The 15,276-nt window shown below is 47.1% G+C and overlaps 2 protein-coding genes across 2 annotated transcripts in view; one reads left to right on the forward strand and one right to left on the reverse strand.

Annotated features, from left to right (window-relative positions):
• The window catches only part of LOC131289987 (dedicator of cytokinesis protein 9), a 67,871-nt gene extending 55,817 nt beyond the window's left edge, over positions 1–12,054 (forward strand). Inside the window, exons 2-12 of the mRNA XM_058319363.1 lie at positions 918–1,034; positions 1,103–1,419; positions 1,713–2,589; positions 5,658–6,345; positions 6,407–6,660; positions 6,726–7,064; positions 7,748–10,861; positions 10,928–11,074; positions 11,165–11,375; positions 11,446–11,740; positions 11,817–12,054. Of these exons, the coding sequence (XP_058175346.1) occupies positions 918–1,034; positions 1,103–1,419; positions 1,713–2,589; positions 5,658–6,345; positions 6,407–6,660; positions 6,726–7,064; positions 7,748–10,861; positions 10,928–11,074; positions 11,165–11,375; positions 11,446–11,740; positions 11,817–12,054 (6,597 nt within the window). The remainder of the gene's footprint in view (positions 1–917; positions 1,035–1,102; positions 1,420–1,712; positions 2,590–5,657; positions 6,346–6,406; positions 6,661–6,725; positions 7,065–7,747; positions 10,862–10,927; positions 11,075–11,164; positions 11,376–11,445; positions 11,741–11,816) is intronic.
• Positions 3,288–4,948, reverse strand: LOC131289996 (UBX domain-containing protein 7). Its single transcript, XM_058319375.1, has one exon. The coding sequence runs from the start codon at positions 4,946–4,948 to the stop codon at positions 3,344–3,346; it is 1,605 nt and encodes a 534-aa protein (XP_058175358.1). The 3' UTR covers positions 3,288–3,343.
• Positions 12,055–15,276: the final 3,222 nt, after the last annotated feature.

Raw genomic sequence — 15,276 nt, forward strand, 5'->3', positions numbered from 1 at the left:
GCGACCCGGAGAGTGTTACCGATCGATTTGGCTGCAGGCTAAACTTGAAGCAGATACATTCCACCCGAAAAGAACGCATTTCACGATTGTGTGATGAACAGCGGGCAGGTGCGGGATGATGGAGGGAACGCCAAAGATCTGGCGCGGTAAAAACATAATCTTTCTCGCAATCCACTTGAGATGCGTTGTGTACGCCGCAAGAAACGAGCGTCGAATTTGTCGTGGATTATTGCGACGGTACGGCGAAGATGAAACCCCCAGAGAAAAAAGATTCCCCAAAATGCCCGGATCGGGTCCAGACGGGCGAAAATTATGGTTTAACACACCGACAAAAATGCTCCGTGTGTGTGTAAAAAGGAAAAAGAAACTGCTTGGTAGAATGAAAAAAAAAACGGCAACAGAGAAAATGGCTTAAATCGGACGGTACAACGCCTTATTACCCTTTTCCGCGCGAGCCCTTTCGGGTTTTCACATTTTCTGGTGGAAACCATATTGACCGGGGAAGGAAACTCCGCGTGCAAGCAGGTGGCGGCATCGAATGGGGCTGGTTGCCCCGTTTGTGCCGCCCCGGCAATGATTACGTATTGGATTTTTATTTTCAATTTAAGTTTTAATAATCATCGGCTGCGATTGTCCTTAATCATGGGGGCCAGATACAGAGGATACGGCGCACGTTACAGCGAGTGGCCCGTAATCGGTAATGCACCAGCCATTGGGAGCCAACCAAACGGAGGATGTAAAACAAGCGGTGGATTTTTCATTTAATTTCCTGTAGAAGACGAAGAAAGACACCATGGTGGATGGGGATGGGAAACGGCATTATTTAAATTCACCTTTAGGGCTCAATTAAATTAAACCAAAGATCGACTAAATGCTTATGGTTCTTTTCCCTGCTTCGGCGCTTTTCTTGCTTCCAGACGAAACCAGTTATAGTCGAGCCGATCGACTTCGAAGCGTTCGTCCTCAAGAACAGGACGCTGATACAGAACGATCCCCAGCGGGAACTGCTGCTCTACCCCAACGATGACGTATCGGTAAGCTAAAACCCGTCTCTGGCCGTCCCACCTCCAAGCGTGGTTAATATGTTTCTTTACCTCACTAGGAAAACCTGCAACCAAAGAAGTTCCGCACGGTACACAGTAACATTCCTGGCAACGCAAGTTCCACAGCGCCGGTCGCAACGAGTAATGGATCGCGAAAGGCAAGTAGTGACAGTAGTGGGTCTTCGGCCGGTAGTAGAAATGGCACCCCGACGAGCAATCGATCACTTCCGACGACTACGACGACGGCGGTATCTGGTTCGAACGTGGCGGGAGGACTTTTGTTAACTCGACAAGCGCTTCACACGTACGAGTCGCCGAATCACCTCATCCACTACAAGTACAGCAAGTACGGCGGAACATGCTACGAGTTGCCACGGTAAGCATTAGTTCTATGTAAAGAAAATAACTCTGGTAAGATTACAATACGCGTTAAATTACATAAAAACATCGGCAAAAGATACATTTCAAACGATTCGATCCGAAAATCCCTTTTTTCCCGTGTTTGAAAATAAATAAAGGAACCCCTTATGGCCAACTTCGATCAATTTGGTGTTTTATTTCTTCATCGGTATTTAAACTTCAAACTCAGTAGGCAGGTTTTAGATGTTCGTTTGCCTAAATTGAAAGTATTGACACGATGTTCCGAATCCCGTTCCGCCGCACCAACAGAATATCGCCGTCGGAGGAGCTGAAGGAAGAGGTGTACGAGGTGGACACCGACCCGGACCGGCTGGACGAGCAGATGACCCGCTCCCAGGCGGATACGATCGCGAAGCAGGGCTACCTGTACAAGGGTCCAGACACCAGCTCGGACCGCATGTTTGCGCACATCGGCTCGAAGTCGTTCAAGAAGCGCTACTGCGCCCTCCGGAAGGAGATCGACGGTGCGTACTTTCTCGAGCTGTACAAGGACGAGAAGCAGTCGGAGGCGAAGGCAACGATCGCCATGGAGGTGTGCACGGAGGTGGTACCGAATCCGAAGAAGGGCCGGTTTTGCTTCGAGCTGAAGCTGAAGATGAACGACGGCCCACCGAAGTCGGTTACACTGGCGGCGGACGACGAGGCGGAGATGGAGGACTGGTTGCGGCGGATCGCGTCCGTGCTCGAACAGAACCGGCTGCAGGAGGACAAGCGGTTGGCTTCGCTGGAGCGCACGATTGCACCGCCACTGCCGGCCAGCCCCAGCACGATGCAGTACGGCACGCTGAAGGGTCTGGAGCAGAGTATGAATCCGCAGTTGAACCGGTATGCCCGTGAAACGGACCAATCGATTGCACAGGCGCGACGTGATAACCGGAAGCGGCTGTTCGGCGGGCAGCAGATGCTCTTCTTACAGTCGGCCGGCGGATGTGGCACAACGTCGGGAGCGGCGGTAGCAATAGCGGCACAGATGAACAAATCTACCGAAGCGGCGATCGAACCTTACCGGGTACAGTTTGGCCAGCGGATACTGATCAAGTGCGATTCCTTGCGCTTCCGGTTGCTGGGCCCGATCGATGGCGTAAATGGGGCTCCACCGCCGGATTCTGAGGCACCACTCTGTCAGGTAGGTGACCATTTTTTTGAAATTTCTTTCCCCAAACTAATTTTTCTACATTCTGGCATGGTTTTGGTAATCTAATAACTCTTTTTTATTTTGGTTAAATGGTTTGTAATCATAACTTGATATTGAAAAGTGATCGACACGTATTTTAAAGTATAGTGAAACATAAGATACAACTTAACCATCTCGTTAGCGAAACTATGTTTTTTCCAATTTTTTTGATTCATTTGAAAACGGTTTCCTTGATAAAATATGCAAAACAGTTCTGAGCAACTAATTGAGAAAGTTGTTTTTCAACTCTTAAGGTACTTCTTAGTGAAGTTTTGTTTTTAATACAATTCTTAGTTTATTGATCGTTCCTGTTTGATAAGTTATTCCTTTCTTCAACGCCTGCATACATCTATACATTTCCAAACTCATTCGCGATGATCCCAGGGCGAATTGAATTTAAATCTGTTTCTTATACCAAATCTATCCATATCCTATCCATCCACTTCCACTTATTTGTCTTTTAGAACTGTTTAAAAAACAAAAGATTCTCTTGCGCCTTAAATTAACCGTCTCAATTTTCGGATAAAATAAACCCATGATTGTGGAAATATCTTATAAACAAATTATTTATATCCAGATACATTAAAAACAGAATGCAATGAATCATTTATACATCCATGCCGTAAATGGGACATTGGAGACATACGTTTAATAATGCAGGCAAATCGTCTGGCACACGTAAAAACGAACTCTCTCCCGATTCAATCTAATCGTCCGTTGTCACGTGAATCACGGCGTTCGGGTGAATCTTCAACTCGAGCAGCGTTTTGGCGGGATCCAGCGAAGACAGATCAGCCTTAATCGCCTGACAGAAGAACCGCACGTCCATAGAGTCGCCGCTGTTCGGGAAATGCTTTTCGTACTTCTGACGCAGCTTCGCCATCGCCCGCTCGAGCGTGCGGGAACTGCGGAAAAATAACCGCTCCGTCACATTTCCCGGCATTTTGAGTAGAATGCGCGTCTTTTGATCCGGTGCGAGTGTGGACTCGGAATCGGAACTAAGAGCCGTGGGTTTACTTGTCACATCTTCTATTTCCCAGGGTTGCAGCTCTGCTTCTTTGATTTCTGCTTTCGAGGGTTCAACAGTACCAGCATCATTGGCTGATTTTTCATGTGCTTCCACCTTTTCCCTTGCGGACGACGAAGGGCCTGCCTTCGGAAGTTTGCTGGCGGAAGAAGTTGAGCCTCCGGCCGATGGTACTACTGCCACTGATCGCGAATTGTCATCGCTTTCACTTTCACTGTCGGTGATCTCCTGAAAGTCATCGTCGTCGTCATCGATCACGGTGACCCATCGGTTCCGCTGGTTGTTCGTTCCGCTTGTAGTTGCTACCGACGATTGCTTACTGGTTCCGCTACTGCTACCTTGGCCACTGCTTCCCGCGCTAGTGCTGGTGCTAGTGGTGGCACTTCCAAAAATTTTCGCTCCGTTCGACGACGAGGAAGTTGACGGTCCCATGCCAAGCATGTAGCTTTGGCTCACGTTAATCTCTTTTCCGTGCGGCGATTTATTTTCCACCAGGAATGCTTTGAGCGTTTGCAAAAACCGGCTCGGTGACGACAGGTCGTCGGAGGAAAAATTCCGTACCTCCTCGCCGGTGCGCGGATCGATCATACCGATGTACGGTTCCGAGTGGACCTTGTAGAACGTCTTAAACTTTGCCCCGTCGGTCGTTTTGTTCGACTGCTGCCAAAACACAAGATGCCGCCGCATAAACTCTTTCAGCTGGGCGTCTGACCAAAGGTCCCGGTTGAGCGTTTGGCAGCTGAAGTTCAGATCGTCCTGTAAGTTTACCAGCAGCCACCGGTCGACCGAGCGACCGTGTCGTTGGGCCAGATCGAACCCGCCGGAGAAAAGAATATCGAACGGTGGCATAAAGAGTGCCTCGAGGCGGGTGATTTTCTTTGCCGACGGTCCATTGTCCTGTTGCATCAGCATCTGCTCCTGGATGCGTCCCTCGAGCTCGAAGTTTCGAAACGGGACCTCGGTAATGACGGCACCACGTCGCTTCCCGATCCGTGCCCGGTTTGTTTCAATCTGTGGAAGTAGAATTTCCGTCTTCCTCGGAATCGGTGCACGTACGTTGTCGTCGTCGTTGATGACGGCGGAACGTGCCGCAGCGGGTGCCGGATCCGAATCATCGTCGATTACAACCGGCGGTTCGGGATTCAGTATGCCCTCCGGGTTTTCAAAGAACGCATTAATGGCACCTTCTAGATTGCCGTTGTATGCCGTGAGAAGATTCGTGGCCGGTCCCTCTTCCAGGCCGGTGATTTCGGTCAAAGCCCGTACGTTTTCTTCGCTCGCCATCTAAAATCGAACACACAAAACGACACAAATCAGCTTCGAATTCTTACGTGAACCCGCGGTTGCTACGGCTCATTCGCACTTTTTGCAAACGATCAATCTAGACCTCCAGCATCGCACCAAACTTACCGTGTTTCAGCACCGAAGAAAACGAGGACCACACGGATGATGGCGATGTAGAAGCAGCTCACAGAGATGCTCGAAAATGTACAATTTACTGTCCGGCACGATTGTATAACACTGGTTTCAACGACTGGATGCGTTTATCTATCGATTTTCACCATTTTCAACACGAATGCACTCGAAATTCACGCACAGTATTCGCATTTATGAAGACGATATGCCGCGGCGTGCCCGCCGAGCGCAAGTTTGCAATACAAATCTGACTTGACAGAAAATTGTCGAAAACTTCAGGTTATGCACGCACCCAAGTCAAACGTCAAAACCGTGTTGTGCACAACCTGAATTCTGTACACACCTTGTTTTGCTTACCTCGGTTTATACGTCTTCTATGATGGTACCTTGGCTGTAGACATCTTGTCGCAGAAATGGCGCGTAATAGTTTCGTTGAATTTTTAACGAAGCGTTGTTCAATCGCACGTGGTGTTTTTCATTTATGTATTTAATGTTTAAAAATAAAGTTTATGCAATATGAAATTGTAGTGACTGTTTTTATGATTTGAACTTTATTTTCTCCTCTTCTTATTTTCAGATCGAGCCATATCTTACCAGCGTAGCACTGTACGACGCACGGGCTGGCCGGAAATTGACGGAAAACTTCTACTTCGATCTGAACAAGGACCACGTACGCGAGCTCTTGTCCAGCACTTGCAAATCGGAACGGCCCCTCTGCACTTCCCCAAAGGCATCGAACAAGTCCCACCAAAATGGCAATGGTACGCTAAAACCCGTCCGCGCAAAATGCGACACCAGTGACGATCTGCTACATTCCGATGCGGTCACCAAAGAATGGCTGGCTCGAACCAAACAGGCTATCTTTAACGTTACCGTACCACATGCGGACATTTTCATCGTCGTCCGCATCGACAAGATCCTCCAGGGTGCCATCAATCCATCAGTTGAACCCTACCTTAAAGCGACCAAGGATCCGAAGGTGCTGAGCAAGTTGCAGAAAGCGATCAAACAGTACGCACTGAAGTGTGGCCACTATCGGATGCCGTTCGCTTGGGCCGCGCGCCCTCTGTTCCAGCTGTACAGCAACGATCTCGATACGTCGTACGAGTTTCCAGCTATTTACCGGCAGGAGGGAGCGAAACTGAAGGACGAAGAGTTGTTGAAGCTGCTGGCGGAGTATCGCAAACCGGACAAATTTAGCAAACTGACTGTGATACCTGGCTCGCTGAAGATTTACATAGAACCCTTGAACGAACTGCCCAAAAGTGAGTTTGTGATACAAATATTTCTGCAGGGTAGTTAATCTGATTGATTTCTGTTTTTTAGACTGCCTCACGAATAGTTTGGTACCGCTAAACCCATTTCCGATACCACCTGCGACTGAACCGACGCTGGAAGTGACAGAATTTGCCAACAACACCGAACAATACCTCCACCCGTATGTCCAGTTTGTCAACCACCTGTTTGTGTATCCGCTTCACTTGAATTACGATAGCCAAAAAATCTTCTCCCGAGCACGCAACATTGCCGTTACTGTGGAACTACGTGATAGCGATACAGCCGAGGCAAAATCCATTGAGGTAGTGGAAGAGTAGTATTTTTTTTGTGGACTATTCTTATTCGTGTTAATTCATTTTATTTGTAGTGTATCTACGGTCGTCCTGGTCAGGAGATGTTAGTCTCGCAAATGTCCTGCCCGGTGCTGCATCACAACACCAACCCCACGTGGTACGAAGAGATAAAACTCCGTCTACCGCTCAACATTACGCCCCAGCACCATCTCCTGTTTTCATTCTTCCACGTTTCGTGTAACATTGCGAAGAAAAAGGACCTTACCACCACAAGCACCGAGACGCCGGTCGGGTACGCTTGGCTGCCACTGCTTACGAAGGGCAAAATCAATGTAGAAGAACAATGCCTTCCGGTGGCCGCATCTCTGCCAGTTGGATACCTCTCGATACAGCCGCTCGGTCTGGGAAAGGGGGTAAGTTTGGACGTGGTTCTAGCAAAAATAAGGAAATAGTGGACAAATTCGCAAAACGCATACAAAAATGCGCGATCGATAGTTTGCATGCATGCTCTCGTTAGCGCTAACACTACTAATAAGAAACGTTGCTCATAAACGGTAAACGTATCGTTTCGTATCATGTTCCATCAAGTAATTATAAAATTTATTCAACCATTTTTTGTTATTAAAAAAAAACTGAACATAACTGCTTATAGTTTTTGTCAGACATTTTATCTTCAAAAGCTTAAAAGTTAGTTCAGTCAACCCTCCCTTTATGTTACGTATCTATAAAACTAATCGAACATTACTTTGAATAATCCTTTACTTGCTTCAGCATACAAATCGCTCATCAACGAATGTTTTGCGTTTATAAGACACTTAACAAAGATGGAACATGTGACGAGGATTCGTAATATAATTTTACATTTACATTAGACAAACACGTTTACATTAACACTTGTAGAAAAATCTAACCTATTTCCATGTGTATGTTTTCTTATCTCTCTTCTCTCTGTGCCTGCGACCTGCTCTCTGTATTGTTTTGGCTCCTCTTTTTCCCCTCGTCATTGCATTCCCCTACCTCAATCATCCCATTTGCTCCTCATCGAAACGAAAAAAAACACTTGTTCCTTGGCTACAAACCGTTCCCATTCGTTTAGCAGAATGCCGGCCCGGATGTGCAGTGGATCGACAATCAGAGGCCAATCTTTACCATCAGCTTACGACTCGACTCAACCGTGCTCACCACGGATCAGCATCTGCACAATCTCTTCCTGCACGCCGAGCGGTTAATGGAGCACTCGAAAACTGTCGCCCCACCGGATACGACGGAAACGTGCAAAATCCTGAAGGCCGCCCATGCCATCCAGATCGGATCGCTGATCACGTTCCTGCCGACGATCCTGAACCAACTGTTTTCGCTACTCGTGGCCACGACGAACGAGGAGGTTGGTCTGAACATTATCCGGTTGTTGGTCAATCTGTTCCACATGGTGGCAGAAGAAGCGAAACGGAAGGAACTGCTGACGGCGTACGTGAAGTATGTGTACCGGATCGACAGTCAACCGGTTAACGGTTGCTCGCCGACTTCGCAGCACGTAAGCACGGTCCATGGGGAGCTGTGTCGCCATCTTCCCACGTTGCTGCACCCGAACAACACCGACTTTCTGCTGGTGAACAAATTCATGAAGTTTTCCGGCATCTTTTTCGAGGTGATCGTGAAGAGTATGGCACAGTATCTGCTCTCGACGGGACGCATCAAGATGCAGCGTAACGAGCGCTTTCCAAAGGAGTTTTCTACCCGTATCGAAGCCCTGTTTCAGGTGCTTGTGCCCTACATCAGCTCGCGCCATAAAGATCTACCACTCGAGACGGATCAGCTCAACCAGAGCCTTTCGGTGTTTGTGAAGCGGTGTCTCTCCTTCATGGACCGAGGGTTCGTATTCCGGCTGATCCGGGTGTATATGGATCGCTGGGGCCCGGGAGATTCGCGTGTCCTTCAGGAGTACAAGTTTTCCTTCCTGCGGGAGGTTTGCTCGCACGAGCACTACGTCCCGCTGAACCTTCCCTTCATGCTGACACCGAATAATCGCGCACCGGACCTTCTGCAACAGTTTTGCCTCTCGGAGGAGTACTGCCGGCAGCACTTCCTCGTTGGAATTCTGCTGCAGGAGGTGAAAAGTTCACTGAACGAGGTGAGCCACATCCGGCGGATGGGCTTGGTTACGCTAAAGGAGTTGCTGGCCAAACACGACCTGGACGATCGGTACCAGAACAAAGGTCAGCTGGGTCGGCTTGCGATGCTGTACGTGCCATGGTTGGGGATTGTGTTGGAGAACCTTAACCGCATCTCCGATGGATCGCCGCGAAGAAACAAAGATACGGTTGGAGGGAACAGGATTTCGTGCAGCAGTAGCTATGTGTTCGCACGCGATTCACTTCCAACGCTTACGAGCGCGACCCCATCAGCCGTTGTCTCGCAAACTAGCACACCAAAGTCTCGCTCGAACCGGGTGACAATGTTCATCGAGTACACGAGTCCCATCCGGTCGTCCTTGCACCTGAAGGATAACAGCTTTCTAGCCGCCATCGCCGGGCAAACGTCGAGTAACCTCTCGAACGGCCATTCGACTAGTTCACTCAACTCAGACTGTTCCACCCTCTCGCAGGACGGGACGGTAGTGATACGGAACCACTTTAACGAGTCGCACTCGAACTCGGCCCGCCCGAGTCATGCGCGCTCGGTCAGCGTAACCCAACCGACCATCATCCAGCGGACGGATAAGTTTTCCGTGAGCGAAACCAAAGACCTGCTGATAAGCTTCCTGTTTGTGGTGAAGCACCTCTCGCCGGAGCACATGATCGCCTGGTGGCACAACTGCACCGAGAGTGAAACGGTTCAGTTCTTTACCGTGCTGGATCTGTGTCTGCTGTACTTCCGCTACGTCGGTAAAAAGCACGTGCAGGTACCGAGCGATGGAACGAAAGATGCACGTAGTAATAAGGCGGCTAAAGCGAGCACGCTGCCGGCACGAGTACTCCCGGCAAGTGTTACCAATGGGGAGTCTGGGTTTGAGTCGGGTACACTGAATCACACCGCCAACCGGGAGAATTTGGTCGAAGAAACGCTCCGATTGAAGCAAGCCCTATACGAATCGAACCTTGCGACTGAGATCGGACTCGTAGTACTCGACTGTATGGGCCTCTACTCGGTACAGTTTCGCGATTCGATGCTCGAAGGCACCGTGCTGCCAAAGATTGCTCGGGTTTACCTTCGCTTCCTGCAACTTGGACAATCGGAATCCCTCTCCCGGCATGTGTTTGCTGCGTTGCGTGCATTCATCAACAACTTCTCGCAGGCACTCTTCAAGGGTACGGCCGTACTGTGTGGGCAGCTTGTGTACGAGCTTCTCAAGTGTTGCGATAGCCGGTTGGCAAGCTTGCGCCAGGAAGCGTGTGCCGTCCTCTACCTCCTGATGCGCAGTAACTTTGAGTTCAGTGGACGCAAGGGATTGACGCGAGTGCACCTGCAGGTGATCATATCCGTGTCGCAGATGATCGGCAATGTGATCGGGCTGAACAATGCCCGCTTCCAGGAGTCGCTTTCGACGATCAACAACTACGCCAGCAGTGACAAGGCGATGAAGGGTACCGGGTTTCCGATGGAGGTGAAGGACCTAACGCGTCGTGTCCGAACCGTCCTGATGGCGACCGCACAGATGCAGGCGCACCACATGGATCCGGAACGGCTGCTCGAGCTGCAACACTCGTTGGCGAACTCGTACGCTTCCACACCGGAGCTTCGCCAAACGTGGCTAACGTCGATGGCCAACAATCACCTACAGAACGGAAACATATCGGAGGCGGCCTGCTGCTACTTGCACATTGCGGCGCTCGTTTCGGAGTACCTCAAGCTGAAAGGTTGTTCGTCGGTGGCGCAAGGTGCGGAATCGTTTGGGCGAATTTCGCGCAATATCCCACGGGATGAGAAGGGTTTAAAGCTGGACAGTGGCACACAGGACTCGCAGTACACGGAACAGTTCCTGCTGGAGAAGCTAAAGGAGTGTGCCGAGTATTTGGATCGGGCGGAGCGGCTCGAGTGTCTCGGTGAGCTTTACCGGTTGATCGTTCCGATACTGGAGTCCCGGCGGGACTACCATGGGCTGACGCAGTGCTACGAACACCTGGCGCAGGCGTACAATCGTGTGATCGAATTTACCAAATCGGGCAAGAGGCTGTTGGGGCGGTTCTATCGTGTGATTTTCTTCGGTCAGGTAGGCTTTTCCTTCCCCATTGTGTGTCTTTTCCGATATCTGACGTCTGTTTCGTTTCTTTTCTAGGCATATTTCGAAGAGGAGAATGGAGTAGAGTACATTTACAAGGAACCCAAAGTGACATCGTTGAGTGAAATTTCCGAACGCTTGCACAAACAATACCGAGACAAGTTTGGGCCCGATAACGTTAAGATCCTTATGGATTCTTCACCGGTGAGTAGATGTTTCCCCGAACACGTCAGTACGTTTAGGACCGGTTTTGCATGTTTTCTAATACTTCTGCGCTTTGTTCTTCAACCATAGGTTGACCAGTCGACGCTAGATCCAAAGATTGCCTACATTCAGGTGACACACGTTACGCCATACTATTGTAAGGACGAGTTGGAAATGCGGCAAACGGAATTCGAACAGAACCACGACGTGGATACGTTCATGTACGAAACACCATTCACCCCATCCGGTTCTGCGCACGGTGCCGTCGAGGATCAGTGGAAACGAAGAACCATTTTGACAAGTAAGTGTCCGGAATGTGGCCTATCGTGAATTAGGTGATGATTCCTTGTTTTTACGTCCTCCTCTTCTAGCATTACACAGTTTCCCGTACGTGCTGAAACGTATTCCGGTGCGCGATCGACAATCGCACGAGCTAAGCCCGATCGAGGTAGCGATCGATGAGATGCAGACAAAGATCGCCGAACTGGAGGAGATCGTGATGGGACCGATCGATCTGAAGAAGCTGCAGCTGCGACTGCAGGGCAGTGTTGCCGTAACGGTAAACGCTGGCCCACTGGCGTACGCCTCGGCCTTCCTAGATCCGGCCAAAACGAGCGTCAAGAAGTATCCGTTCGATAAGGTGGAAGAGCTGAAGGAAGTGTTCCGGTAGGTAGCGGAAAACGCTAAACGTATGATAAATGAACGATTTCTAGCTGACGCCTTTGGTTGATTATCTTTTTAGGGATTTTATAAAAATATGCTACACGGTCCTTCAAATCAATGCCAACCTCATCTCGGCCGATCAACGCGAGTACCATAGTGCGCTGAAGGAAAATTACGAAAACCTTTGCTCGGCACTGAGCGATCTACTCGGAGAAATCGTTTACCCGCATGACGATGGTAACAATAATGCTCACCGACACAGTCTGGCACTGTTTAGTGCTATCAGTGGTGCCCCGACAAATTCCAGTACGGCTTAAACTGTGCCGCTACCTACGAGCTCGTGATAAACAAAAAATGCACAAACATAAAACGGAAGCTCCGTTTTAGAGGATGGATGGAGGAGGATATTCGGCTGGGTTTCAAAGAAATAATATTGACTGAAGATCGTCTAGGTTTGCGCAGGTTCGTGCAATGAAACGCGCAGACGAACAAAAATTGAATTTTACTCACAAACAAACACACACACACACACTTTTTCACACGTGCTCAAACAAATGTTAAACCACAAAAATATGAAAAAATCTACAGTATGCTTCACGATATTCTACAAAGTAGATAGTGACCATTAGAAATTCGTACACTAAGCCGTTGGGAATGGCAGTTGTTTTGAAAATGAACGGTGAAACAAAAATATATCAATACGTTGTTACTGATATTTTGATCAAAAGTGAAACAAATGTCAAAAATACTTATAACAAGCGATATTATTTCGGTTAACTAACCGCCTAGCGGTTTGTTTCATCGATATACTTTCCGTTTCCTGTTTGACTATACATAACTATAACTATTTGAAATATTTTATAAACTACGTACAACAGTAACATTTGTATCGTTCAAACTCTTTGGAAGCGCACACGTAACACCGTTTATATCCTTTTGGGAACGACTACACTAGCAAAAGATAGGAAAAAAAAACAATTTACTACTAATTAAAGGCATTCAAATCATTAAGCGAAAATTTTCAACCAATCGTACTACGCTCCACGCAAGGCCTTCGCGCATTGGAAAAAGGAAGGGTAAAAAGTTGCTCTCTGACCTGACCGGAGCGTGAACCTTTGCTTGAACGCCATTCGGTTGGTTGGACTTTTCAAATTGGAACTTACCTCGCATAACTTAGTTTCAGTTTTTGTGGTCCTATTTGTGTATTTGTGAAAAAAGGAACAGCAAGAAAAGCCTTTGTCCTTAGAAGAAGTCAATTCGGATTTGGACAAGGTAAAATATGTGTGTACATAATGTAAGTTAAGGAAGGACAGGAGCTTCGGATAGCTCTTTGTGTCGTAACGTTACGTACACGAAATGTGTATGTGCAAAAGTTGATGTGATCGCGAGATCGAGAAAGGAAATATTTATTTACTTTGCATTGTATCAAAAACTCCGATTAATTATACGCTTCAATTGTTAGGTTTTGTGCACCCGTACGATGTATATTATGATAATTTAATGTAAGTTCTATAGGCGTTGTTATTCTTAGTAAGAATGCGATCATATGTCTCCCCGGGATAATTGTAGATTTTACGCAGAATGTCCTTAAAAGAAGCTCATGTTGACGACAACAAAAGTAGATTTGAATCTCAACCCACACTCTCTAGCTGACCATAACGTTTCTCGATTATAACAACTCTTACCCTATCTGAAGTAAAGACTGTCTCCAGCGGAATGAAACAAATGACTCAATCTGATCGAATCTTACAGGGCACCTTTTTATGACACTTTGCACCGGAATAATACTTCCACATTTTTCCACCATCGATAAGTATATATCACTATATCCAACACCAAGCAGTTGACATATGATAAGCAATTTCCGTTTCGCTTGTAGTGTAGTGTACTGTATCTGTAAGTTAACTTTTAATCTACGTGCCAGCTTTTTACGTGTGACACGAAGCAGTAAGGAACAACACCAGAAAGCAGTGCCATCCGGTGAAACCGGCGTGGCGTGGAACTGGCGTCACCGATTGGTACTGGATGGCACATTTACATATGTTTAGGTTTGTGAGTCTCCTCTCTCGCTCCCATGTACATTTTGGATAGTAATTTATCGTCTTTAATTTGTGTATCAAACCACACCCGTTGAATAGTTTAAACTCCTATCGTACAAAAATTCTTATCAGCAAACAAATATAGAGTTTTAAATTTTTACAACGGGTTAGCCTATTGCCTATTGATTTTGAAATGAGGAACGGTTCCCTACAGTGTATGTGTCGTTTCCTTTCCGTGATCTTTTATTATTAATATATAATCGTGAACAAATGTCTGAATTTTTTGTGATCGATTGAAGGATCATGCAGGACTATGCGCTAGTCATAATGCTCAGAACAGTGGTTATGCTTCGCTTCGCTTCGGAATAGAGTATAGAAAATGTGTGTATCTACTACTTTTATCAAACATTGTTGTTGGCAGCGACCAAGTAAACTTAATAAGTTCATGACTGTACCTATATGTTTGCGCGGACCGAGAGTTAGAAGAAAATGGTAAGGAAAATAGAGCTGACGCTTTCCGATGCTTAGCAACCGTTGTTATGTGTTTCCTGTTGGTTTGGATAGCAGGATTCATTTTGTGGTGTTTATTAATGAATTAGGCTGAATGTCAGTCGGAATTATTATTCACTGTACATGTGTTTCTGGATTGTAAAGTTTAATATATTCGTCTATCTATTTGTGTATGATCGATTATCAACCAACTGTACTCGTATCCTTTACTTCGCCTTCTTGTAGAAGTTGGCTTTCCCAGTTCTCATATTGTGGCATTTGAATTAGAAGGCGTTTAAATTAGAAGGCAGCCTTACAAGCGGCGTGAAAAGAATCAAATTTGAAGAAAAATTCCAATGACATTATTGAACCGACAAGAGAGTGGGTTTTAGGCGCCCACATAGAATCTGACAAAACGGATTTACTCATCTAGCGTATAAGTAGGCCATATTCAATGCTTGTATACTATACACAATCACGAGCAGGAAGATATACAAGCAGCCGTACACAATTACCAGTAAAAAAGGGTTTAAAACTAGGAAATTTATCGAACTTTAAAATACCACCTCTGTTCTGTGTGCTCCGTGTGGATGTAATGCATTGAAAACGGTAAGGACGAGTGGGTTAACGCTACTGCACCGTGGTTAATTCAATAAATAACAATAGAAACATTACACTCGATTTGTTCAACACATTTGTGTTGTTTCCGAAAATGATAAATTCAGCATCCCGTTTTCCGTTTCCTAGGCATTTGGAACCGCCTCCCTGTTCCGGTTCGTTCAACGGAAATATTCAAATTAATCGATGACCAACTTCCGGGGGACTATCGAAATTTGCTCATGGATGGACGTTCCTTAAAATTCTAGCTCGTGGAAATGAGTACCCCTGTGTGAGTGTTTGTAAGTTTTCCTTGCTATTCCTCCGACCCTACCCTTTTCCCTCCACATCTGCTCATGGGTGGAAAATATTCGAGAGAAGAGTGCCCTCCCGCTGAATCTCCTCTCTAAAATA

This window comes from Anopheles ziemanni, chromosome 2, assembly GCF_943734765.1.
Source record: "Anopheles ziemanni chromosome 2, idAnoZiCoDA_A2_x.2, whole genome shotgun sequence".
In the NCBI taxonomy this organism is placed as follows: domain Eukaryota; kingdom Metazoa; phylum Arthropoda; class Insecta; order Diptera; family Culicidae; genus Anopheles; species Anopheles ziemanni.